The sequence below is a fragment of the Fonsecaea monophora genome, assembly GCF_001642475.1.
Source record: "Fonsecaea monophora strain CBS 269.37 chromosome Unknown Scaff67, whole genome shotgun sequence".
NCBI lineage: Eukaryota > Fungi > Ascomycota > Eurotiomycetes > Chaetothyriales > Herpotrichiellaceae > Fonsecaea > Fonsecaea monophora.
Window position 1 is genome coordinate 165,825 of NW_019173998.1, and position 17,614 is coordinate 183,438.

The 17,614-nt window shown below is 53.6% G+C and overlaps 4 protein-coding genes across 4 annotated transcripts; 3 read left to right on the plus strand and 1 right to left on the minus strand.

Annotated features, from left to right (window-relative positions):
* Positions 1-111: 111 nt before the first annotated feature.
* AYO21_08101 (hypothetical protein) lies at positions 112-1,636 on the plus strand (the record flags this gene model as incomplete). Its single annotated transcript, XM_022658051.1, has 6 exons — positions 112-314; positions 631-691; positions 747-761; positions 853-900; positions 963-1,470; positions 1,536-1,636. The coding sequence occupies 6 exons, from the start codon at positions 112-114 to the stop codon at positions 1,634-1,636; spliced, it is 936 nt and encodes a 311-aa protein (XP_022509690.1).
* A 2,518-nt stretch (positions 1,637-4,154) lies between these two features.
* AYO21_08102 (hypothetical protein) lies at positions 4,155-6,722 on the minus strand (the record flags this gene model as incomplete). The annotated part of the gene is made up of 8 exons (XM_022658052.1): positions 4,155-4,762; positions 4,896-4,983; positions 5,037-5,193; positions 5,296-5,586; positions 5,676-5,696; positions 5,753-6,494; positions 6,569-6,656; positions 6,711-6,722. 8 exons carry the CDS (start codon positions 6,720-6,722, stop codon positions 4,155-4,157), a joined length of 2,007 nt encoding a protein of 668 aa, XP_022509691.1.
* Positions 6,723-7,850: 1,128 nt separating this feature from the next.
* Positions 7,851-9,539, plus strand: AYO21_08103 (hypothetical protein; the record flags this gene model as incomplete). The annotated part of the gene is made up of 5 exons (XM_022658053.1): positions 7,851-8,159; positions 8,216-8,664; positions 8,719-8,779; positions 8,841-9,035; positions 9,105-9,539. The coding sequence occupies 5 exons, from the start codon at positions 7,851-7,853 to the stop codon at positions 9,537-9,539; spliced, it is 1,449 nt and encodes a 482-aa protein (XP_022509692.1).
* A 507-nt stretch (positions 9,540-10,046) lies between these two features.
* On the plus strand, positions 10,047-16,139 carry AYO21_08104 (hypothetical protein; the record flags this gene model as incomplete). The annotated part of the gene is made up of 2 exons (XM_022658054.1): positions 10,047-15,669; positions 15,721-16,139. 2 exons carry the CDS (start codon positions 10,047-10,049, stop codon positions 16,137-16,139), a joined length of 6,042 nt encoding a protein of 2,013 aa, XP_022509693.1.
* Between the last annotated feature and the right edge of the window lie 1,475 nt (positions 16,140-17,614).

The window sequence follows — 17,614 nt, forward strand, 5'->3', positions numbered from 1 at the left end:
GGTCACTCAATTCATTTTTCACCATCCCCTCGCCTGGTCGGTCAGTCGATTCTCTGCTGCCACCCTTCTACAGCAATACTTCAGCGCAGACACCCGTCTTCGCCCGCGAACATGGGCGTCAGGTCTCTCGTCTCATTCGGCTTTGTCCTCATCCCTATCGCGGTCACCATCAGCGTACTACTGGGCATTCAAGCATATCGCGAGTCCAAAGGACTTCCCTCGAATCCCTTTATCGACAACTCGATCAAGTCATCAGTATATTGTCAAAAGGCTTTCGGTGTCCATCCGTTCTCAAATGGCCAAGAATATACATTGTGAGTGGTTTATGATCTCCCCCCAATAACCCAAGTGGTGTGCGTGTCCTTGCGCGCGCAACTATCAGTACCCCTGTCATGTTTGACAACTTAAAGTTGTCAAGGTTTTTCGTGTACCTGGACCATCACCCAGTCGGGACTGGCTTTGTTCAGCGTGGCAAGGATCCGCTATCTGCAGGGAGTTTGTCCGGCTTCTGCCAGCTTTGGTGCTTGTGGATATACCTTCCGACCGCCGACGCTACTTTATCGGTCAAATCAAGGCCGTGACCAATCACTATTCAGACAACTGAAAGCTGACAATCTCAATCCTTCCCAGAAACCCAAACCAATGGGCACTCCCCGACGACTATACTGGACCAGGCGCATTGTGTATGAATGTAAGCAGTTGACCTGGGGATAGACGATGAACATGACACTGACGACAGTTGCCAGGTTACCACTTTGAGCGTACGTCTCGCTTTGCAAAGACTGCGTGCAGGATCATGACGATCAGGCGGCGTTTCCCCAATTCCTGTCACGTGATGCTGATGATGAACAGAATGGCTCTTACCCGACCAAGACCACCGCCCCAGAGTGGTCGATCACTGTAAGTCATGTCTCTCAATTTATTTTTGTCGTCGTGGCGCGGCTCTGACAGATGATGTGCAGTGGCAGTTTCCCCGTGGTCCTCCAACACAGCCCGTTCACGCATTTTCCAATATCAAACTCGACTCGAATGTGTTTCCGATCGAGATCTCCCAGGTCTCTGCCATCAACTTCGAGACTGAATGGTACTATGGAGTTGGCGATGAAAGACCCGAGGCTATGAACATCGCCGACCTGACTGCTGCCGCACTGGATGCCAATGTGGCAGTCGATATGTTTTTGGATTCCGATCCGGACAAGGCCACCAACGTCGAGGAAGCCAAGTACGAAGTCATGATTTGGCTGGGTCAATTTGGTGCGTCGACGCAGCAGATTGGTCTGGCAGAAGGAGCTATCGCCACCCAGGTCGTCAACGGGACCACCTTCTCGCTCTATTCCGGTGTCAATGGTCTCGGCCAAAGCGTTCTTTCATGGGTGGCTAGCGATGCTGCGGCTGGCGTGCAAACCTTCAACGCCGATATAGGCCCTCTGCTGCAAGGTCTGACCGGGCTGGGAGGCCCTACTGTGAATGGTGAGCGATTGTTGGAATCCATTTTGGGGCGAATCTCCTGGTGCATTGCTAACAATACCTTTTAGACTATCTTGGATATATTGCATTCGGTTCCGAGGCCCTTGATTCGGCGACGAACGTCACTTTTTACAACAAGGTGCTCTCTATGGATGTGATCTCTTTGTGATTCTGCATGTACAGCGACGAAACGATTCAGCGTGTAATATGGTATCAAGGCAATGACAACCATCAGTCCATGTCAACCCATATTCTACAGGTCCCGTGTGGACCCGAGCCTCCAAAATATAACCCGGCAACAAAACGGTCAATGGCCGAGGAACCTCCAGCGCATTCAAAGACGACGTACACGGCGATACACAGTGAGCCTCGATTTAGCCAACATGGAATTGGCAACGACTTTTGGGATAATATCACAGCTGTTGACCACTGACTTGTGTCGAAAGATTGGCGCGGAAATGTGCACGGCATTTTCCATTCTCCCTTCTGATCAATTGGAAACGACGACATCGCCACATCTCAACAGGTTCCAACTTGGGAAGATACCTACGACACAAGACACCATGCTCGGTATGTGGAGACTACTGTAGCAATCTGTGGATAAAAGTTTCATTGCGACATTGTGCCTGTTGGCCAAGATGAAATGAAGCAATTATGAAAGCCACGGAGCTGTACGTCACACGGTGAGACATGCAGCACCAAGATCTCATCCTGGCTACTACGGTGGATCATGTTGTGGGCCAGTCAGAGCGAGGAGGATGAGGAAGCTTTTCCCAGGCAGTCAGGCACAAAGAGCATGGCACCAAGGCCAAGGCCAAGATCCTAGCCACATCAAGTACTGCTTGGTGGAGTCGACGCATTCCTCCGCCGGAGAAGGTGCGAGTTTGAGCGGAAGAGGCGGGCTTGGTATAGGGATGCATGACGTGGCTGGTAGATTTTGTATACAAGTATAATTGATTGCGCCATTTTGAAATTCTCTGAACCTTTGATTGTCGACGAAGAGCAAGCCTCACAGCTGGTGGCCTTGCAGTAGATGCGAATACTCCGTCAAGTCGGTACGGGTGTCGCAGTCGATGCTCGGGCAGGAATATCAAGCTTATCGGACGATTGGCCCCAATCATTAGCAATCCTTGCATCCCCAGAGTTTCTCGAGTATCAGAGTAATCAGACTTCCCTTTGTTCTGCCGTTGTTCTCTTCTTATCAAGCAAAATCCTTTGATCTCCCCGCTCGTTGGTAAGCACTATATCGGTTCAGTACTCGGTACATACCTTGTTGCTCTATGATCAGGATGGGGTTCAAGCTCCATCTCAATCCCCATCTCCGTGGTCCAGCTTGCGGCCTCCAAGTCTCCAGCCTCCCCCAGCTTCTTCCTTCCTAGCCTTATCGCTACCCGCGTCGCCGCTTACGCCGCCCCTCCTCCAATAATGATCCAAGTCGAGTTTCTCGTCCTTGTCCAAGTATTTTTCTTTCCTCGGAAAGGAATCCCACGCGATCTCTTTAACTTCTTACCTCCACACAGGAAACCCAAGGGAACCCCGAGGAACCGAAGCTCCGTCTAGGTAGACTGGAACTTTTCAGCTTGTTTCCTTTTTGCCAAGGTATCTAGTGAGCTTTGTAGGTACAATAGGTAGGTACTCGGTAGATAGACGGGTATCAATACGAGGGTGGGGTGAAAAAGTGAAAAAATGAAGCCCACCGAAATGTCGAGTCAGACGCACGACGCTACGCACAATGCACAAATGCGCTACGGAAATCCGATGGGCGATGGGCGATGGGCGGAGTTGTGTGTATTGCCCAGGCGGGTTTGACGGACGGCGGGCGGTCAGAAGCTAGGAGGTTAGGAAGATAGGAAGCTGTGTAAGGTGCCGCGGTGCTTTCAGACGTCTCTATGCATGCGAGGTGCATATCACACGAGGAAAAGGAGCGCGCAAGCGCACAGCTGCGTACACCTGCGCAGTGTCGTATGTAGTGGGTAGGCTGGCACTGGCAAGCTGGCAGGCTGTGGCTGGGTAGGTACCGGTGGGTACAAGTACGTACATATGTACGAGGTACATGCAGTGATAAAATGTGAAGGCTGGCAACCTGACTACCTAGCTGGCTGCGTTTGTGGTCGTTATCGCTGACCAGCTGCCAGCCCAGCCAAGCCCAGTCAAGCCCAGTGCACCTCAGCTCAGCTCCAATCGAATCGAATCCTACACCCTGTCTTGCCATTGATTTACTCGCATCGCAAAGCCCCTTTCATTTCATCTCAAAGAACAACAATGCTTTCCAAAGTAAAGCAAAGGACGAGGTACCGAGGCGTTCATGTACGGTAACTAATTCATAGGCCTTGATTTCTCTTCTCGTCAACTCGCTTACTCGTATGATACGTATGGTTTAAGTAGGAGCTCTGGTTAGGCAAGGCAAGGCTGAACCAGATCCGGGCACGGGGGCGGTGGTAATTATTCACAAGAATTTTGCCAGTGTCAATCTGAGTCGAGAAGAATGGTTTATCATGCTTGAACTTGTTGTTGGGTTGGGACGTCTTGGTCTTTAGGTCCGAAGACATCATCATCTGTGCATCTCTCTCTCTCTCTCCGAGGGATTTACATTGCCTTGCGCTACACTGTACTGCACGCAACAGAAAAGAAAAGAAAAGAAAAGAAAAGAGACGACCTCCCCTTCTTTCTCCTACACGACACATCGCTCAATTCGCCTTGACGGGCTCCAACCGCCCCTCGGTCCGCCCGTCAATCCTCACGTCAAACGCCACGGTGCCGTCCTGCTCAGCAACGGCCTCCTGGCCCAGCAGGGCATATGTCTGACCGGGCTCGCACCGGGTGAAGCCTAGACGGAACACGCCGGGCTCGCGGCCGTTGTAGAGGACGAGATCGACGCTCTCGCCGTCGCGGCTGTAGCATTTTGCGACGAGCACGTCGGGGAAGGCGACGGCGTCGAGGACCGGAGCGCGGAAGACGTGCGCCGGCGGCCCGCGCTGGATCATGGTTGTCCAGTCCTGGAAGCGGCCGAGACGGGCGCGCAGCGTCGTGCCCTGTGCGAGCGTGCTGACGCCGCGGTTCTTGAGCGCCCCGGTCTTGGTCGCAAACACGGGGTGGTACTCGTCGTCGAGCTGGCGGAGGAGCTCCACCCGCATCGCCTCGTCGCCGTACTCGGCCGCCGCGGCCGCGCAGATGGTCCGGATCGCCCCTTCGCCCGACTTGTAGTTGCCCGCGTCCAGCATGTCGGCGCCCAGCAGGTTGCGCACTTCCAGTCGGCCCTGGTCGTTGTAGCGGAGAGTTTCTTTTTTGGCAAAGGCTAAAATAACGACAAAGCGTTTTGCAATGGTTAGTGGTGTTTTCTTTTGGTTTCCGTGGTAGGGTCCAGTGCGTAGCGTATCTTGCTCGATGGGACGGGAAGAAGAAGTAAGGGAGAATTGAATGAAACTTACCCCAATTTCGGTGTGCAATGTGAGGCAGATACGAGGCGCAGAGGATCGAATTCACCATGTCGGACATGGCGCCCGCGAGGCCAGGAATCTTTTTTTGACAATCAGTCCAGGCACAACATCTCACGGGCGAAGAAAACGTACCGTGAAGCCAGTAAGTTCGCTGCGGATCGGCAGGATGGTCCCATCTGGCTCGCTGAACTCGGTCTCCAGGGCGTGCTCGAACCGCCCGCGCAGTTCCTCGCCGTACTTGTTCCCTAGAAGACGGTCGGTGAGGAGAATGCCGCCGATGCCGACCAGACTGAGCAGGAACAACATGTCAGTTTACAAGTGACGACATCACTCCATCGAGGTCGAGCCAGATCGAGGGTCTAAGGGTGAAGGGGTGAAGGGACTAACTCACTTGCAGGGCGTGTAGAGCCAGTTGGGCTCGCAAGGGTAGAGGCAGTACGCCGCCTCGTTCATGTTCCTGTACACAGCGTCGGCCACCCCTCGAAGGTCGTAGGGGAACTTGAGCGAGTCGGTAATCTCAAAGGTCATGCTGCCGGGCTTGGTGTAGCGGTCGTCGCCCGTGTTGGATTGGTAGATGCCCACGGCTTGCAGGATGTAGCCTGTCACCATGATGTTGTCTTTCTTGCAAGGATCCCAGTCGTGGGCGTTGAACTTGCCGGCCATGGACTCCCATTTCCAGAAGCTGCGAAGAGTGAGTAAAAAAGGTTCTCGTGTGTAGCAGGAGCCGCTCCCACAAAGGGGATATACTCGCAAAAAGAATCGGACACTTACTCCATCACCTTCTTGGTAAAGCTGTAGATGGGACAGGTTAGCGCCAAGCCGTGTCTAGTTGTGACAGAGACACCCACCTCTTGTCAATGGCATTGCGTTGTGCCTGAGACAGGTAGCCGTGGAAATTGGGGCAGTAGACGTTCTGGTACATCCCCAGGCAATTGACAGCCTCGTAGAGCTGGTATCGAATGGCCGACGTCTGGAACTGGTCGATCACGTCGTGGTACGAGAAATCATCCTTGGGCGTCAGGCCGAGTTCCAGATACCACTGCACAAAGCGCAGAGTCTTCTCGTCGACCTCCCGCGTGCCTGGTTCGGGAGCCGCAGCAGCATGTGTTTGGTTTCTCTGGACCTCCTCGACCAGGTAGCTGTTGCGAGCTGCTCGCTTCTTCCGTGCCCCGGCGTTGGCCCGCTGGCAGGCATAGGCCAGGTAGATAATACCACCTACGCACACGGCCGACATCAAGGGGCCGGCGAGCTCCAAGACGGACTCTTTTGCCAGCACTGCTGAGAGGGCGGCGGTGCCAACCCAGAGGGCAATGGGGAAAACCAAGCCGCCCATCCCGAACCACGCAAAGAGAACCAAGGGGATCAGAGCACAGGAGACCACAAATGACAGGATCGAAGGAATCGTACAGACAGCGACGAGACCAGCTCCCGGGAAGAGAAGACCCAGACCGGCGGCCCGAAGAGCAGGGGACTGGAACTTGTAGAACGACGTGAGTCCAGCTGCGAACAGGCACGCGTACTGCACGAGGGTTCGACGTTGGTAATGCCATTTGGTGAGACCGGCTCCGGCGTTTTCAGGCACGAGCACATCTGAATAGAGAAGACAACAGTGAGCATCATCACGGTCGGAAAACAGAGACTTCTCCTGACCGCGCAAGACATACCATGCCAGTTGAACTCGCCCACGAGGGATTTCCCAGATGCCTTTCCCGTGCCAGATTTAGTCTGCACTTGGGCAGGGGCTGTAGCCGTCTGTATCCAATCTGATTACTAGGCACATTCTTGGAATTGCAACACTCGGCTTACCATGGTCGCCATTGCGATGAGACTAGATTGTGTGAATAGTTTTCGATACTCCTGGAATCAAGGGATACGGAAAAGGAAAGCAAAGAAAAGACCACCACAGAACGGATGGACCTCCGCAAAGCCTGGAAACATCGTATGGCCTGTCCTCACCTATATAGTTTGATCCTTACCAAGAAGTCTCCTTACCTAGGTAGCAAGGGTGGCCAGTATTTCGCAGCTGCTATCATTTCTGTTATGTCGCCCGTATCTGGTTTGCCTCGCCTAACCAACCCCGCAGTATCGCATTCAAGAGTGAAATATTTGCGGGGAGAGGGACGATTGTATGAACGCCCTGGTGGGCTTATGCCAACCGCATGAATCATTGTCAATGACTCGAGGACCGTTCGGGAGTTTGGTAATAAAAGTCCCAGTCACCACCCTCCGAACACAGGGAGAGCAGGGGAAGGCGACCCAGTCGAAGAAATTCTGGTCCCTCTTGTGAAAGTGGTGACTAATGTCTGTCTTGTCCCTCTCGTCCCTGGCTGGACCTGGGCTTCTGACCTTGTCTTGACGTTGACGATTCGACCAAGGCCTCGTCCGAGCCACGAGTCGTGCTTTCTGACTCGGACTTAAGAGGGAGCGATGAGGAATGAAGAGTCAGAACCAAGAAGATGTTCAGTGACGACTCCTTCTTTTTCCTTTTGTATGGGGTTTCCATTGGCTAGAAGGCAAGCTTGCCCTCCTAAGGCCACCTTGGGCCACCTCCGCCACGAGGCTAACCTCGGTCCGGAATGCTCGCCCTTCCCCTTTATGTCGACCAAGTGGGCATCCGAGGCACGGGAGGGGTTGAGTTTGTGTGACAAGTGTAGCTGGGGTGCGGCCGCGTGATGGGCTTTGCGATCCATCCAGACTTTTATCCCCGTCGATGCCTCTAGAAACCTCATTATCGTGGCATTATTCCGAGGGTGATTGACCCGGACCCAATATGCCCCGCGCTCGTGTTGCCCCTCGTCTTTGTAGTGTCGACGCTGCTTTCATAAAGAGAGTTTGCGCTGCAGTGGCTTTTCGATTGACGATATATCCCTCTTTCCACCCTTGTTTTCTTGAGTGCCAGTAGTCTTTTCAAAACCTGACGTAAAAAAAAAAGTGCCGCCTTTCAAGATGGGTTCGATCTCAGGTCCAGGCTTTGACGTGTTCAACGGCTTTTACAACACCATCAATGGCAAATCGACCTCCACGGAGCAAACCAGACACGGCATCAACCCCGCGACTGGCAAGCCCAATCCAGAAGTGCCCGTCTCGACCCAAAAGGATGTCGATGATGCTGTAGCTGCTGCCAAGGAAGCATTCAAGACCTGGTCAAAGACTCCTTTAGAGAAGCGAAAAGAGGCTGTCCTGGCCTTCGCCGACGCCCTGGAAAAGTACGCCAATGACTTTGGAAAGCTCCTGACCCAAGAGCAAGGAAAGCCCGTAAGAGTTCCCCGGAATAGTCGAACGTTCCGAATGCTAAGTGCCATGAACCACAGCTTCAATTCGCCGTTGGCGAGATCCATACCGGTGTCCACTGGCTCCGAGCCCTGTCCAAACTCGAACTGAAGGAGGAGGTGGTGGAAGAGAATGACGAGAAGAAGATCATTGTCCGCTATACACCTCTCGGAGTCGCCGTGGGCATCGTACCGTGGAACTTCCCCGTCCATCTCGCCTGCGGCAAGATTGCTCCCTCACTCCTGACTGGCAACCCCATCATCATCAAGCCATCGCCCTTTACGCCATACTGCGACTTGAAGCTCGGTGAACTCGGCCAACAATTCTTCCCTCCTGGTGTCCTCCAAGTCCTGAGCGGTGATGACAACCTGGGACCCTGGCTGACGAGCCATCCCGGCCCCGACAAGATCAGCTTTACTGGCTCGACATTCACTGGAAAGAAGGTTATGGAGAGCGCAGCTAAGACCTTGAAGCGAGTGACTTTGGAACTGTAAGTGTGAAACTTGAAGCATCTGTGTGCCCTTGGGCTGACTCACATTTCTAGGGGTGGTAAAGATCCGGCCATCGTCTGCAAGGATGTTGATATCAACGCCGTTGCCCAAAAGGTATGACCCAGTTTTGACCTCATCTCCCTCCCAAGGGCCAGTTACTAACACTGCCGACCAGATTGCTACCCTTGCCTTCCTCAACTCGGGCCAGATTTGCTTGGCCATCAAGCGCATTTATGTTCACGAGGATATCCACGACCAGTTCAGAGATGCCATGGTTGCGTTCACCAAGCAACTAAAGGTTGGTGACGGTACCGAGGAGGGAGTCTTCCTTGGACCCATTCAAAACAAGATGCAATACGAAAAAGTCAAGGTATGTCTTGTGCCGGGCGTGGACAATTCACCCTGTCGTTGTACCCTCTTTCTCTAACGTCTTGAATAGACCTTCTTCAGCGACATTGAAAAGGAGAAGTGGAACGTCGCAGTTGGTGGGAAGAACGAGGACAAACCTGGTTACTTCATCACACCTACCATCATCGACAAGCCCGCGGATGACTCCAGAATCGCCACCGAGGAACCATTCGGCCCCATTGTCCCACTGATGACCTGGTCTGACGAAGACGATGTCATTGCTCGCGCCAACAATACCAAGATGGGCCTCGGCGCTTCGGTGTGGTCTAACGATTTGGAGCAAGCCACTCGCATCGCCCGACAGATTGATGCTGGTAGCGTCTGGGTTAACACCCATCTTGAGGTCGACCCCAACGCGCCTTTTGGTGGCCACAAAGAGAGCGGTCTCGGTTTCGAATGGAGTCTTGCTGGTCTCAAGGCGTACTGCAACGTTCAGACCCTTTACTTGAAGAAGACCACCTCATAAACTTGCAGCTAGGCCAAAATAAGTGAACATCTTGCAATATGGATCCTCGTCAAAGAAATAAGCTTGTAGCCTCCAGCCGATGACTCGGATATGGCATCAAAGTATAAGACAAGATTTGCGTGGTTCAATCTCCCGACTACAAACGGTATGAATTTCATGTGAATACATTGTTCATGTGCTCGATATGAAGTAAATCGTAAAGATTGAGCAGGAAGCCATTCGTCTTCTCAACTCGTGATCGATTCTGCCACTATCACCAAATACTCCGCCGCAGTAATATTGCCAAGTCTACGGCGAGGCATTCGGCCACTCTAGCGCAGAATAATAATCGCGCGACGGATCTGGCACGTAAATGGCTTCAGGACAGACATGCAGTTGGCAGGCTGAAGTTCTGGAGCACGGCCAACAGAGACCTTGAGCGTTCTTCGTGCTTTGCATATATGTTACTGAGTGGTTATCGCAGCGTTCGTCCATCGAGGGCGTTCGCATCTTTCAAACCCTTGACAAATGGCGACAACTTCTGCCGCTCCCGCGCCGCAAACTGCGCCTGCGGTCAATGGCACCTCCAACCTTGAACTCGATGTCTCGAAGCTTCACGCCCTACCGACCGAGCAGCAAGACTTATACCTGTTAACCTTTGTCTCCGACTTCCAGCGCCATGTCGAACAGTTGTCAGCAGAGGCCTTACCCCCCCATCAAGCTTCGATCAAGAAGGAAGTCATCAAGATCATTGGACTCGGTTCTCCAATCCCGTCCCGCGTGATTCGAAACGGCCTCGGAAGAATCTTAGCAGATGTCTTCAGTCGCGGCAGCCACAGTCTACTCTACGAGACGATCAACGATCTCTTAGCGATCTTGAACGCAGGAAAGACGGATAAGGAGTTGGGATCCAAACATGCGGCCGTGGTTTGTCTGGGAGCCCTCTTTCGCGCGGCAGGAGACAGTGCTGTTAGTCTCTCGGGACTTACGGTTGCTACAATACTAAAACTCTTGAAATCTTCCCATGCCGGAGTCAGAGGGTGCGTCTTCCGAGCCCTCGGCGGACTGATTATTGGGATCAAGCGAAGTCTGGATGAGCATGTTGCGCGGGATATCTGGAAACAAGCGCGACACGCTGCAACAAGTGACAAATCGACTTTTGTCCAGAGGTGTGCGTGTTCATGTCTCCGCAGCCTAGTCAGTGAAACCGGCTATTTCAACAACTCGAATGACTTTGACAGCCTCAAGACAACATTTTGGAAAGCATTTGACAGTTCTGCGCCATCCGTGAGGCATGCTGCCGCCGCCGCCCTGGCGGCTGCGCTGAATCAAGCATATTCTTCGCACGGTTCCGCCGAGGTGCCGGTTTCACGAAAACCGAAACGGTCCAAGAAACCGGGAGACGACCTGGACGAGGAAGTCGAGTCTGAACGGCCCGGCTCACCTTCGCCGGGACAGGTGAAAGCGTCTATGCGGCTGACACTTTCTTTGGACGAAGTTCTTCGTGTTCTGTCGCAACAGTATTGCCGTGCGTCAACAACGAACAGGTCTCGTGCAGGCATTGCCATCTGTTACAAATATCTGCTCCATTTACTGCCTCGGAAAACCTTGGAGGAGAATTATGCCTCGATAGCTGTTCATACATACGCGGACCTGTTGAACCACCCAACTATATCATTCAACCGTCATCGACTGCTCCTCACACGGAAGCTGGTCCAGTGGATCCTTGCCGATGTTACGGTCCTGTTGACGGAGAACGCCCAAGTCAATGCGGCGCGGTACCTGATTAATGATGTTATCAAGAACTACCCTCAAGTGCTGCCGGAAAGACGCGAACCGTCAAAGCGGATTCTTGCTGGCGCCTTGGGTACTTTGACAGACTTGTTGTTGCGCCTAGGACCAGCTGCCAGCGTATTCCAGGATTCATGCAGAGAAGCCCTTTTTCAAGTCATCCAACACCCGAATCACACGGTACAAAGCCATGCCGCTCAATGCTTCAGGGCTTTCATTCTTGCGTGTCCGAATCAGCTCATGCGCACTATCGAGCATGCCATGTCACAATTGCAAAAGGAGTTTCAGCCGTCAGAGGCCAAACAACCGCACCGAAAATCAATTGGGTTTGCAGCAGCCATAGCAGTTGCTGTAAGTTGTGCACGCCAAAGACCCCTATATGGCTCCGTCCAGACATATTCTGCCATCTTCACCTTTGCAACCGACCTATTGAAGTCAAGTGCAGCCGCCGAACTGCGGCTTTCAGCTATGCAGGTGCAGGTCGCATGGACGTTGATTGGGGGCCTGATGAGCTTGGGACCAAGCTTTGTAAAAGTTCATATGAACCAGCTCATGTTGCTCTGGCGAAATGCTTTGCCTCCCCCATTGACCCACGAAAATGCCGCAAAAAGAGGGCATCTGGAGCTGAGCTTTTTATCCCATGTTCGCGAATGTGCTCTGAGTGCTCTGCTCATGTTTCTCTCCTCTTGCAGCGGTCTAGTCACGACAGATGGGTCGAAGCGAATTTCAACCATGCTGCACAATACTATCCTTTTCCTCGACAGCTTGCCACCTGCGCGGGAGTCAGAGGATGTGTCTCACCGATTGGTACCGACCCTTCAGCTACAGGATTTCGCCATATTGCTCCGCCGACGTGTACTGCAAAGCTTCATTTCCCTAGTTAGCTTGAAGCACCTTGACCAAGGCGATGTGGTGTCCCATTCGGATTTGATAGGTCTTACTATGAGGACGTTCACCGATCCAGAACGGCCAGTCTTGAAAAGCTTAGAAGCATCACTGGCAAATACTGCAAGCAACTTCGAGGGCCTGTGGGCCACGGAAGACAACTGGAGCTTTGGCGTTAGCAACCTGGCAGACAGTTTCGATACCTACCTGCCGTTTGAGAACCATAATGAACCGAGCACTGACACGTACACCGAACAAGAGATTTCTGTACCAGATATCCTAATCCGGTGTCCTGCCTTGCCGGCGGTTGAACACGATCCCGCCTTACTCTCAAGGCCAGATAACCGACTGGACGAGGCCGAGATAAGCTCGCCCGCGACATCTTGTGTGAATCTGGCAATCAAGCTCTTCGCTATATCGTTGCCTCTTCAATCACCCCGAATTCAAGAGAGTACCGTGGAGCAGCTAATTACTGCTGTCTCGCAGCCTCTGCAACGCGAACCCGGCAGGAAGGCAGCGATGCAAATCAATACCGCCCTCGCGTTCCTATGTGCGCTCGCAGTTGCGAATAACGAAACCCCATACAACTCTGGGAAAATGCATGTCGGGGCAGTGGGACAAGTCATCACTGAACTTTTGGACCGATACCTGTGCAACTCCGATCCCATCCTACGACACATAGCTGCTCGTGCTATAGGCCGCATATGTAATCTCGCTGGGACCCAGTTCACCAACAGGGAGGTCAAAGTCCTCATCGACACAATTGTGGCGAATCGCGATCCGAGCGCTCGTGCTGGTTGTGCTCTTGCGCTCGGATATATTCACTCAGAAGTAGGCGCCATGGCAGCCAGCCTTCACATCAAGTCTATCGTCGGGGTCCTCCTATCATTATGCAGTGACAGTCACACGATCGTTCATTACTGGGCTCTCAAAGGACTGCTTCTGGTTGCGGAGTCTGCTGGGCTGGCCTTTTCCACGTACGCGACGAGCACTTTGGGTCTACTTGCTCAACTATACTCAAGTGACACTCACAACGAGGAAGCTGTATCTGTGGCGACATCTAATCTGGAGCTTGAGCTTTTCACGCCTCTGGCACTTGCTCAATGTGTTGACAGCATCATCAACGTCTTGGGGCCTGACTTGCAAGATGTTTCCAAGGCGCGCAATTTGATCTTGGTACTGATTGGCTACCTGCAAAAAGAGCCTTCGGCACGATTGCGGAGTGCAAGTTACCAATGCCTTCGCCATCTCTGCATGTATGCGCCGGCGCATCTTCAATTTGCCAAATACGTCCTAGATTTGCAGACGAATATTTCGTCTGACGAGGACCTCCTCCAGTCCGCTGCTATAAAAGGTCTTGGGGAATTGATGAAGAGAAATTCCTCTGAAGTCGCGCGTGTGGCGACTTCTAAGCTGGGCGACGATCTGTGGGCACGTCTGGACGACAACCCGGAAAACAAGTCCTTGCAGGGAATGCTACAGAATTGGATGCAGCAGACCATCCTCGTTGACACAGCCGCATGGATCGACAAATGTCAGAGCATACTTTCCAGGACAAGAACAAAGGCATCGGCACCATCGCGCGTCGCGACAGCAAAAACGGCCATGCCAGACCTGGCAGATGAAGAAGTCGCCGGCTTTGCTGCTGCAGCGGCCGCCGCGCAAGGCGATGCGCCCGACGCTACACCAGAAGGTCAAGAGTTTCTCCGCTGGCAGACAAGAGACTTTGCGATGCGACTGCTCAGCGAATCAATGGACATCATCCAAGCCGCCATGTCGCCGGATCGAGTCATTTCGGCCGAAGAAGTGTTGCAGAGCAAGATTGCGGATGTGATTCGCGTTGCCTTTTCGGCTTCGACTGCCAACGTGGTCGAGCTTCGCATCTGGGGTCTTCGCATCATTGATCAGATCCTCAAGCTTTTTGGCAAGACTCCGGATCCTGATTTCTTGGAGGCGTCCCTGCTCGAGCAGTACCAAGCCCAAATCAGCTCAGCTCTAACGCCAGCATTTGCTGCGGACTCGTCTCCAGAACTAGCTGCCGAGGCCATTGGCGTTTGCGCTACCTTCGTTGCTACAGGGATAGTGACCAACGCGGAACGTATGGGCCGTATTTTCAAGGTTCTTGCCATGGGGGTCGACAACCTGACTCAACCTGTCCCCGAACCAGCAATTGGCGATCTGAAAAACCTTAGCCCAAATGCACAGGCTATGCTTAAGATGGGCATCTTGTCTGGCTGGGCACAGCTGCAACTTGCAAGTTCCGAGCAACCGTTTCTGGAAGAAATCCTGCAGCCGTACATTCCCAAACTTGCGCCACTTTGGCTGACATCGCTACAAGAGTTTGCTGGCTTACGCTTTGAGCCAGAAATTTCGGATACGCTCGGAGGCGAGGTTGCGGGCGGTAATTTGGACGAACGATACGCTTCCTTCAATCGAGAAGTCCGCTTGAAGTTTTATCAGAAGAATTGGCTGAGCATTGTGGACGCCATTGCTGTACTTGTAGAAAAGGACAGTGAGTCAGTGTTTGACGCACTCGATGACAAACGCAATTATGCAGTCGACGGCCCCGCAGACGAAGCTGCCGCCCCTGGAAGAGACATGAGCTTCCGTGAGGAGCCCGTGGCGTTCTTCTTCATCCTCTTTGGACTCGCCTTTGAAGCCCTGGTGACACAGGCGAGGGAAGATCCTTCGCAGGCGCTATCAATCCTGCAGGCTCTCAGAAAGATCCTGACTCCTGAAGTGTGTGGCAATGCAATCTACGAGGAGGCAGTGTTCAATGAAACCACGGATACCCTGGACCGACTTGCTCTCACGAGTACGCGGGAGACACAGAGCGTCCTCGTTGAAATAGCCCGGAATTTGTCCTTGGATCACGTCGCAGCGAAGACCCAAGATCGGGACGAAAAGCTCTCGGACGACATTGAACAGCTCTTTGAACTGACAAGAATCATCATTCTGGTTTTGACAGGTCTCATACCGACCCTGGAAGATCCGCCTGGCCCTGCCTTTCGTAAACTTGGGGACGATGGCATTGCCCTCGTACGACTTTGCTTCCAGGCGCTGGTGGATGTGGCCTCAATCTTCCCCGCCATCATTCGGGCTGATCTCCATGCCTGTATCATTCACAGCTATTGTACCCTTCTTGCCACTGGCGTGTGTCAGGATGAGGTGCTCCCCCAGACCATGCCCATCTTTAAAGCCTTCTTGCAGGACGTTGTTCAGTCCGGCTCCGATGAAGTCAACTCGAGGCTCATCCGCGGCTGCCTGTACCGCATGCTGTCAATCTTGGCTGTGGCCCAGCGACGAGAGAACGAGTATGCGATCACTTGTGCCAAGAATACTCTGCTCTCCATGACCATATTGCTCACGACGGCTAGCTCGGTCATTCCAGCCAACGACGAGCTTATCACAAAATCACTCTCGGAGCTGCTCGATTGCCTCCAAGACGTGGGTCTTGCCAAAATCGCGGCCGGCTGTATGCGGTCGCTGCTTGTCACGAATCCGAAAACACCTTGCGATGACGCAGTTGGGAGAATCCTATGGTCGCGGCTGGTACCATACGTGAGCGACCCGGAAGCAGAGGATCCAGAGAATGTCAAGACAGCACTGACACAAGCTCTGGTGGCGGCCGTGGCGTCTATCAAAATTCCGGGGCGATTTGCTGCTATGCCCATATTGGTGCCGTTGATCCTGCTTCGTGCTAAACAGATCCCCAAAGGCAGTAGCTCGGACGGTGTGCGGAAAGAGAGCGCCGCAAGACTACTCGAGTTGGTGGCGACTGATCAGCTAGCGTTCAAAATGACGGTCGGTTTATTGGACGAGGAGCAGCGTTCAGATTTGGAAAACCTGCTGCGTGCCGCTGGAGTCGGCCAAAAACAGGAGGCGACTTCGGAAGACAATGTGCAAGCGAAGCCGGCAATTGAACTACGAATGGATTTTGGATGAGGCTGAGTCCACATACGGTAAATAAATATATAGAACAAGATGGCGAGACTAGTTATGGGATATTCGCCCTCGTGATATATGGCCACGTCGAGTTCCCTTCTCTACAAAGCGTTTGTCGTTGGAGTAAGAGCCTCAGCCTCGTCGACGCGCATCCTTGTAATATTATTGGTGCTTGGCATTGCCGCATGTGGCAAGTTTGGGCGAGGCTCGCTCAACCAAAACTTAAATCTGTGCGCCATGGACAAGTTCATCAATTCTATATCACCCAGACCCTGTCCCAGATCTTTGCTCGCATAGAAGGCAAAAGGGAAAACAGGGCTTCACTCGTGATTTCTGACAGTGTGTCTCTCTGCCTAAGACGGCTCAATGGAGTACGATCCCAAAGTCCCAACCTACCAGACGTCCGACCCCACGTCTTTTGCTCACAAATCTGCGCGGGAACGATGGCCGGCCATAGTCACAGGCGCCATAGACGATGTGCACCGGACCGTCTCTCAGCTGCCAGACTCGGAAAAAGATGCCTTGGCCGAGGGTAAATCCATCATCTCAACACTAGGGTCGTTGAAGTACGAGCTACAACATAATCGGACTTTGTCACCGATCCCCGACGACGGGTTCCCGGACGTCGAGGGATACAACCAGGAGCTGGCGGCGCGGGGACCGCCGACGTGGCACAATGTCGAGTGGCTGTTCTCGGAATGCTACCTGTACCGGCGAATGGCGACGCTGTTCTCGACGGCCAAGAGCAAATTCTGGCGGGACTACGACCCCTTCCAGCGGCAGAAGATGGAGACGTTCAAATCGTCGCGGCCGGCGGTGCTGGAGCTGGCGGCCGAGTACCGCGGGATCATGACGCAGATCCGGTCGTCCAAGGCCCGGGCGCCCGTCGCCGAGGGGGTGACGGACCCCCAGCAGATCGACGAGGCCGAGAAGCTGCTGTTCGTGGAGATGGCCGAGATCTGCCTGTGGGGGAACGCGACCGACCTGTCCCTACTCACCAGCCTGACGTACGAGGACATCCAGAAGCTGCAGGGCAGCAGCGCGCGCAAGGAGTCGGAGAAGAACATCCTGGTCAACGACCTGGGCCGGGCGTTTGAGGTGCTCAACGCCGCCCACGGCGCCGGCAAGGCCCAGCGTCGCGTCGACATCGTGCTGGACAACGCGGGCTTTGAGCTCTTTGTCGACCTCGTGCTGGCGGGGTACCTGCTCGCCACGGGCCTGGCGACCGAGGTCGTCCTGCACCCCAAGGACATTCCGTGGTTCGTCAGCGACGTCGTGCCCAAGGACTTCCAAGCCCTGCTGCAAGCCATGGCGGACCCGAAAGCGTTTTACGAGAAGATCGACAACAGCCACAGCCACAGCCACGGTACCGGCGTGTCATCGCCGGCGCCTCTGTCCGACGAAGAGGCCGCCAACATCAAATTCCTCTTCGACGACTGGAGCGACCCTCACGGCGAGGGCAGACTGATCCTCCG